This window comes from Lucilia sericata, unplaced genomic scaffold (genome assembly GCF_015586225.1).
Source record: "Lucilia sericata isolate MDLA Ls3-8-SP2 unplaced genomic scaffold, ASM1558622v1 Contig004182R_arrow, whole genome shotgun sequence".
NCBI lineage: Eukaryota > Metazoa > Arthropoda > Insecta > Diptera > Calliphoridae > Lucilia > Lucilia sericata.
In genome coordinates, this window is record NW_023997174.1 from 2501 (window position 1) to 11807 (window position 9307).

At 32.2% G+C, this 9307-nt stretch overlaps 1 protein-coding gene across 1 annotated transcript; it reads right to left on the reverse strand.

Annotated features, from left to right (window-relative positions):
• Positions 1-2161: 2161 nt before the first annotated feature.
• On the reverse strand, positions 2162-4567 carry LOC119615131. Its single transcript, XM_037971209.1, has 5 exons — positions 4306-4567; positions 2989-3225; positions 2774-2922; positions 2439-2713; positions 2162-2377 (listed from the first exon to the last, which is right to left on the reverse strand). The coding sequence occupies exons 1-5, from the start codon at positions 4348-4350 to the stop codon at positions 2319-2321; spliced, it is 765 nt and encodes a 254-aa protein (XP_037827137.1). The 5' UTR covers positions 4351-4567; the 3' UTR covers positions 2162-2318.
• Positions 4568-9307: the final 4740 nt, after the last annotated feature.

Genomic DNA, 9307 nt, shown 5'->3' on the forward strand with positions numbered 1-9307 from the left:
ATTTTTCTGATTTTTTTTTGCAAGTAATTGATTCGTCCGTCTTTAGCAAACAAGTTTTATTTGGGAATACATATGTATATAAAATAATTCAATTTGTTTAAACATATTTTTCACTCACCTTTGTGTATTTGGGTTCCAGCTGTGGATTTGCCATTTTATTTATCACTTTTTTATAAAAGCAATCTTATTTTCACACTTTATGCCGGTTGGTTTCTCTAGAGTCCAGAGAATGTTGCTGCTAAACTGAAATTATTTTCCTAGTGGTTCTGCTTTTTATAGCAATATTATTTATTCTTAATTCCTTTTTTATAATATTTTAATTTTTAATATTTTCTTTTGTGCAAATTTTTATTTTCTTGTTTAATTTCCTTTATCAGTTTTGTTTTTGCTTTATTTTTTCAGCCGGTTATTTGTTGTTATTTTTTCTGTTTTATTGCTTTGTTTATCAGTGTTCGGGATAAAGAGCTTTGCGAAAGCTTTAGTAATGTACATATTCATAAGTATAGGTTTGTGTCTAAGCAAAGTTAGTGTGTGTCTCATATAATATTATTTACGAAAGTATTTTTCTAAATTAACCGTTACATTTTAAATAATATTTAAAATTAGAAATTGTTATTCTTTATATTATAGAAAAATTAACTCTTTAGTACAACTTAAAACATATATAATTTTTTGCTAGACTATAGACTAGACTATAGACTAGACTATATACTAGACTATAGACTAGACTATAGACTAGACTATAGACTAGACTATAGACTAGACTATAGACTAGACTATAGACTAGACTATAGACTAGGCTGTAGACTAGACTATAGACTAGACTATAGACTAGACTATAGACTAGACTATAGACTAGACTATAGACTAAGACTAGACTATAGACTAGACTATAGACTAGACTAGACTATAGACTAGACTATAGACTAGACTATAGACTAGACTATAGACTAGACTATAGACTAGACTATAGACTAGACTATAGACTAGACTATAGACTAGACTATAGACTAGACTATAGACTAGACTATAGACTAGACTATAGACTAGACTATAGACTAGACTATAGACTAGACTATAGACTAGACTAGACTATAGACTAGACTATAGACTATACTATAGACTAGACTATAGACTAGACTATAGACTAAACTATAGACTAGACTATAGACTAGACTATAGACTAGACTATAGACTAGACTATAGACTAGACTATAGACTAGACTATAGACTAGACTATAGACTAGACTAGACTATAGACTAGACTAGACTATAGACTAGACTATAGACTAGACTATAGACTAGACTATAGACTAGACTATAGACTAAACTATAGACTAGACTATAGACTAGACTATAGACTAGACTATAGACTAGACTATAGACTAGACTATAGACTAGACTATAGACTAGACTATAGACTAGACTATAGACTAGACTATAGACTAGACTATAGACTAGACTATAGACTAGACTATAGACTAGACTATAGACTAGACTACAGACTAGACTATAGACTAGACTATAGACTAGACTATAGACTAGACTATAGACTAGACTATAGACTAGACTATAGACTAGACTATAGACTAGACTATCGACTAGACTATATGACTAGACTATAGACTAGACTATAGACTAGACTATAGACTAGACTATAGACTAGACTATAGACTAGACTATAGACTAGACTATAGACTAGACTATAGACTAGACTATAGACTAGGACTATAGACTAGACTATAGACTAGACTATAGACTAGACTATAGACTAGACTATAGACTAGACTATAGACTAGACTATAGACTAGACTATAGACTAGACTATAGACTAGACTATAGACTAGACTATAGACTAGACTATAGACTAGACTATAGACTAGACTATAGACTAGACTATAGACTAGACTATAGACTAGACTATAGACTAGACTATAGACTAGACTATAGACTAGACTATAGACTAGACTATAGACTAGACTATAGACTAGACTATAGACTAGATAGACTAGACTAACTATAGACTAGACTATAGACTAGACTATAGACTAGATTATAGATTAGACAGTTTGTAAGTTCGAAATGTACCAAAAATGTCCCGGGGATTTCACGGTATTTTTTCGATATAAAAAAGTACTAGTGCACTAAATTGTCCATGGCATAATAACGGACATTTTAAAAATGTTTACTCAAAATTATATTATTTTAATAAAACCGTAAAATAAATTAAGTATGTATTCGTATTATTAAAGTCTTTATAATCTTTGTTAAATAAAATCTCTGTAGTATGCAGCATTTTCCTTATAAATCGGAATTTGTTATATAACGATACCCTCCGAGTGTATACCACTATAGGTTTGTTCAGATGGGGAAGAAGCTAAGAAAAAGTTTATATATTTTTAACAATAAATAGTTATACATATTATAAAACTCCTTACCACAAAGCACTGCACAATTGTTGTTTCTAATAGTTGAGAATTCTGTTGTCGTTCTAGTTGAATTGGCTGTTAGAAAACTTTTTAATTTCGACCACAAATCTTTGGGAGTTGATGTCAAAAGTTGTTGTTGGTGTTGTTTTTGTTTTTGTAAAGACTGGTGTCGATGTTGCTCTTGTAGTTGATTAGTTTGTGCAGAAGTTTTTAAATGCACAGCAGTATCCAAAGAAAAATGATCAAGAAATTTTAAATTTGGCAATGAATGCAGTAGAACGGTTCTTAAAGAAAGTGAAATTGTAAATATTGTTTACTTTTTATTAAAATGTTCAATTATTTACCTATAATGATTATATTCATACGGCACAAATTCACAGAATGGCTGCAGTAATAAATTATCGGGACACATGGCATTGCCATGCAAACTTAAGTACTCCACATTGGGAAAAATACGCTGTAAAATGCTTGCTGTCGATTGCAAATCACTCAACTGTAACGATTTTTTAATTGTGTCAATGTAATTTTTATTCAATTAATTTTATAACTTCAGATTCACCTCATTTTTGTTTAACATTAAAGTGTGTAAATTGGTCAATGGCCTCTGTAGTTTTTCAAAATGTGCCTCTCTCAAACGATTGTCATCCATGATTAGACATTTTAAATGGGGAAATTCATAGAGCCATGTTAGATTGTTAATACGATTATGACTTAAATCTAAATATTCAGTACAATGTGCATATGACGCAACAGTGGCAGAGTCAAGACATCTCAAATTACGATGCGATAGGTTTAACTGTAGTTTGTGTATGAATGTGATAAAAGCAAGTGGAAAGAAGAAAAAAAAAAATTAAATGAAGTTAGAGTGCTTTTTTTGGAATTCATAAAACGAATCTTAAATACCCTTCAACAATTGCAATTTTATCTTCAATTAAGCAAATATCTTACTGGCAATTATGGGAAAAGTTTGCATCATCTTCATTTTGGTTTTTAAGAAATTTATTATTTTCTTAATTTCAAAAAATTTAAGAATATATGTATAAGTTTTGTCAGTATCTTAAATTAAATGCATTTCTTATTATATATTTTTCCCGAATTTGTAGACATTTTAAGATTTTGATTTATGATTACGAATGTCTGCGAAAGTGTGTGAACCTGGAAGTGCGATAAGAACTTTTATTTAAAACAGTTTTTTAAAATATATACATAAATATTTTTCCAACTATGTATATAGAACTAAAATTTTAATTAAAATTACCTATGTATGTACCAAAGTAGTACACTTTTCTAAATGATTGAGCAACGCAGAATCCGACTCTGATATTTGATCATAAAGTTATAACGAAGACACCTTTACTCATCAACTTTGTCCAGTCATCTGAAAATTAAACCTGTCGTCTTTAAAATAATAATAAGGTTTAACTTCTGTAATACATTGGTCTCTTGATTTCGATTTTTTTGTTGGGCTGTGTTTAAGTTCCTATTCTAAACAGTTATAAATATAAATATTTAAAGGTGTTGAGTTGACATTTCAAAATTATATTTTGCTTACAAGCTGAATACAAGAAGTAGTGACAGTTGAAAATGTGCTTATCAGCTCTGACAACTTATTGTAAACAAAGGGGCAGAACAGCTGTCATTTATTTTATTACATGATATATTTTTAAAGCTTTTTTTAATGTGTAATGAAATTGAAACACAGAATAACATTATGTTAATATTTTATCGCTTTTAATTTTTATGATATAAACCACACATACACTTTCTCACTTTAAATGTTTGTTACCAATCAATCAGACTAACTAATAACACTTTCTAAGCAGTTGAAGGGTACTTTAAGAAAAGTCATTTTGTATTCATGAAAAAAAGAACTCACCTGCTTTTTGTTTGCATCGTAGTAATTTTCATATAAATTATCCATTGTATTTAGTTATTTTTTCTATAAACTACATAATATACATATGTAAAATATCAATTATTGAATTTATTATCTTTGTTCCGTTTCGAAATAACACAGATTTCACTTTTGTTCTAAAATAATAATGAGTGGAATAATGAATGTGTTTTGTTTATTTTCTTATGTTCTTCTCTAAAGAATCTTCACCATCGCACTGATACACTTTTCAGATAGATTACTTTTCAATTTACCAATGTGAAAAAGCTCTTTTTTGTTTTTATTGTGTTTACCTTTTTTAGAGACTTTTCTCTTTCTCTCAAGCACTCACTTAAGTGATATTATTTTGGTTAAGTAAAAAAGCTTTTTTATAAAGCATTTTGTCACTAGAGGGCTCCAAACTAGCTAATTATTGATCGTTACTGATGTATAAAAATCCAGTACTGACAACCTGTAAAACGGTTTATTTTAAACCGTTTAGTCTATAGTCTATTCTATAATCTAGTCTATAATCTAGTCTACAGTTTAGTCTATAATCTAGTTTAGTCTATAGTCTAGTCTATAGTCTAGTCTATAGTTTAGTCTATAGTCTAGTCTATAGTCCAGTCTATAGTCTAGTCTATAGCCCAGTCTATAGTCTAGTCTAGTCTAGTCTAGTCTAGTCTAGTCTAGTCTAGTCTAGTCTAGTCTAGTCTAGTCTAGTCTAGTCTAGTCTAGTCTAGTCTAGTCTAGTCTAGTCTAGTCTAGTCTAGTCTAGTCTAGTCTAGTCTAGTCTAGTCTAGTCTAGTCTAGTCTAGTCTAGTCTATAGCCCAGTCTATAGTCTAGTCTATAGTCTAGTCTAGTCTATAGTCTAGTCTATAGTCTAGTCTATAGTCTAGTCTATAGTCTAGTCTATAGTTTAGTCTATAGTCAAGTCTATAGTCTAGTCTATAGTCTAGTCTATAGTCTAGTCTATAGTCAAGTCTATAGTCTAGTCTATAGTCTAGTCTATAGTCTAGTCTATAGTCTAGTCTATAGTCTAGTCTATAGTCTAGTCTATAGTCTAGTCTATAGTCTAGTCTATAGTCTAGTCTATAGTCTAGTCTATAGTCTAGTCTATAGTCTAGTCTATAGTCTAGTCTATAGTCTAGTCTATAGTCTAGTCTATAGTCTAGTCTATAGTCTAGTCTATAGTCTAGTCTATAGTCTAGTCTATAGTCTAGTCTATAGTCTAGTCTATAGTCTAGTCTATAGTCTAGTCTATAGTCTAGTCTATAGTCTAGTCTATAGTCTAGTCTATAGTCTAGTCTATAGTCTAGTCTATAGTCTAGTCTATAGTCTAGTCTATAGTCTAGTCTATAGTCTAGTCTATAGTCTAGTCTATAGTCTAGTCTATAGTCTAGTCTAGTCTATAGTCTAGTCTATAGTCTAGTCTATAGTCTAGTCTATAGTCTAGTCTATAGTCTAGTATAGTCTAGTCTATAGTCTAGTCTATAGTCTAGTCTATAGTCTAGTCTATAGTCTAGTCTATAGTCTAGTCTATAGTCTAGTCTATAGTCTAGTCTATAGTCTAGTCTATAGTCTAGTCTATAGTCTAGTCTATAGTCTAGTCTAGTCTATAGTCTAGTCTATAGTCTAGTCTAGTAGTCTAGTCTATAGTCTAGTCTATAGTCTAGTCTATAGTCTAGTCTATAGTCTAGTCTATAGTCTAGTCTATAGTCTAGTCTATAGTCTAGTCTATAGTCTAGTCTATAGTCTAGTCTATAGTCTAGTCTATAGTCTAGTCTATAGTCTAGTCTATAGTCTAGTCTATAGTCTCGTCTATAGTCTAGTCTATAGTCTAGTCTATAGTCTAGTCTATGGTCTAGTCTATAGTCTAGTCTATAGTCTAGTCTATAGTCTAGTCTATAGTCTAGAGTATAGTCTAGTCTATAGTCTAGAGTATAGTCTAGTCTATAGTCTAGTCTATAGTCTAGTCTATAGTCTAGTCTATAGTCTAGTCTATAGTCTAGTCTATAGTCTAGTCTATAGTCTAGTCTATAGTGTAGTCTATAGTCTAGTCTATAGTCTAGTCTAGTCTAGTCTATAGTGTAGTCTATAGTCTAGTCTATAGTCTAGTCTATAGTCTAGTCTATAGTCTAGTCTATAGTCTAGTCTATAGTAGTCTATAGTCTTAGTCTTAGTATAGTCTAGTCTATAGTCTAGTCTATAGTCTAGTCATAGTGTAGTCTATAGTCTAGTCTATAGCTTAGTCTATAGTCTAGTCTAGTGTCTAGTCTATAGTCTAGTCATTAGTCTATGTCTATAGTCTCGTTCCCCTCCCACCATACCCCGCTCTAGTCTATAGTCTAGTCTATAGTCTAGTCTATAGTCTAGTCTTAGTCTAGTCCTAGTCTAGTCTATCGTCTAGTCTATAGTCTAGTCTATTAGTCCTAGTCTCTAGTCCTAGTCTATAGTCTAGTCTATAGTCTAGTCTATAGTCTAGTCTCTAGTCTAGTCTATGGTCTAGTCTAGTCTAGTCTATAGTCTAGTCATATGTCTAGTCTATAGTATAGTCATCGGTCTAGTCTATCGTCTCGTCTATAGTCTCGTCTATAGTCTAGTCACTCCAGTAGTCTATAGTCTAGTCTATAGCTTCGTCTATAGTCTAGTATAGTCTAGCTATAGTTCAGTCTATACGTCTTAGTCTATTAGTCTAGTCTATAGTCTAGTCTATAGTCTAGTCTATAAGTTCAGTCTATAGGTCTAGTCTATAGTCTAGTCTATAGTCTAGTCTATAGTTGCTATAGTTTAGTCTATAGTCTAGTCTATAGTTAGTCTATAGTCTAGTCTATAGTGTCTAGTCTATAGTCTAGTCTATAGTCTAGGTCTATAGTCTAGTCTATAGTTCTAGTAGTCTAGTCTATAGTCTAGTACTTAAAATTTACAATAGCATTGACTTTTCCATTCCTGATTTGTTTCCTCTTTCTAAGCAATTTCAGTTTTAGTTATAATGTCATCGGTGCGTGGACGTGTTTGTTAAATTCTATAGTTAATTCCCAAATGAAATATTTAAAAAGTGCTTAAAATTTATATTTCTTTTAAATTTAAAAAGTAAGTTAAGTACCAATTTAATATCATTGACTTTTCCATTCCTGATTTGTTTCCTTTTTCTAAGCAATTTCATCGGTGCGTGGACGTGTTTGCTAAATTCTAAAAGTTTATTCGCAAATAAAATATGTTAAAAAGTGCTTAAAATTTATATTTCTTTTAAATAAATGTATAATCATGAAGCGAAAAAATAATTTGAAAAGCATTTGTAATCGTGTTTAAAGTTAAACAAATTGCATGAAGATTTGCAATAAGCCGACAGCGCAGTTTCGGTTTCCGTTGTGTTTCTCGTGCGTTATATTTATTGTGTATATTTATTTACTTTTGTTGTTATTCGAAGAAAAGGAAATGAAATTGAAAAAAGTGAATGAAAGCTTATAATAAAGAACAAAAGAGAACAAAGAGTAAGTATTTTTTTATTTACTTTTGTATGTATGAATGTGTTTTTACAGTATTTGAAGAAGAGGAATAGTAAAAATAAGAATTAAATTAACTTGAAAAGAACCCTCTATTAATTGTGGTTCGTTTAATTCTTCAAGTAATTGAGAATTGCTACACATATGTATGTACATATGTGAATTTGCAAATAAACCGATTAATTTGTTTCAATTAATCTGAGAAGGGAATATATAAATTTGCCATTCTGTGTGTAATTTCCAAATCCTTATAGGTAGCGAAGTCGATTTAACGATGTCCGACTGTCAGTATGTTTGATGAAATAAATTCTCTGAAGACTCCAGATTTTATGTAATCCAAATTCTATCAAATATCCTTACGAAAAGTTTCATATTTAGAATCAGATAAGTCGTTTCATAAATAACGGGTATATGAACAAAAACCCATAAAAGTATCCTCAAATATGTATGACAATTTTAGCCATTACATGTAATCATAATGAAAATAATAACAATAACCAAATCATTCATAGAAGAGAATTGTTAATTCGTTAATTTAGCTTTCAATGTTGCTTAAAAAAGGTTGATTAATTGATTGATTTTTTTAAGAAACTTAAATGTTTAAATTTGTTTTACCACTTTGTGGAACCCTTAATAGTGTTAAATATCATTTGTTGATAATTAATATGAAATTAATAAGTATTATTAACTTTTGTTTATTGAGCCTAAAAATAATTTGGCCCACATATGTATGTATAATTTGTATAGAGAAAATTGTTTCGTATCACTGGCAAAGTTCATTGTCATTCATTAAATATTTTGTTCATAATTGAATAAAGTCAGTTAAAACCCTCATAATAATTTAGTTATTTACTTCTTCATGAATGCACAGCTAAAATGTAATAGCTGTATTCATAAAATTTGTTATTGTAGATTATATTCATATTAAAAATAGATAGATAGATAGATAGATAGATAGATAGATAATAGATAGATCGATAGATAGATAGATAGATAGATGATCGATAGATGATAGATAGATCGATAGATCTAGATAGATGATAGCTCGCTCGATCGCTAGCTAGCTCGCTCGCTAGCTAGATCGCTCGCTCGCTCGATCGATCGCTCGCTCGCTCGCTCGCTCGCTCGCTCGCTCGCTCGCTCGCGCTCGCTCGCTCGCTCTCTCGCTCGCTCGCTCGCTCGCTCGCTCGCTCGCTCGCTCGCTCGCTCGCTCGCTCTCTCGCTCGCTCTCGCTCGCTCGCTCGCTCGCTCGCTCGCTCGCTCGCTCTCGCTCTCTCGCTCGCTCGCTCGCTCGCTCGCTCGCTCGCTCGCTCGCTCGCTCGCTCGCTCGCTCGCTCGCTCGCTCGCTCGCTCGCTCGCTCGCTCGCTCGCTCTCGCTCGCTCGCTCGCTCGCTCGCTCGCTCGCTCGCTCGCTCCTCGCTCGCTCGCTCGCTCGCTCGGTCGCTCGCTCGCTCGCTCGCTCGCTCGCTCGCTCGCTCGCTCGCTCGCTCGCTCGCTC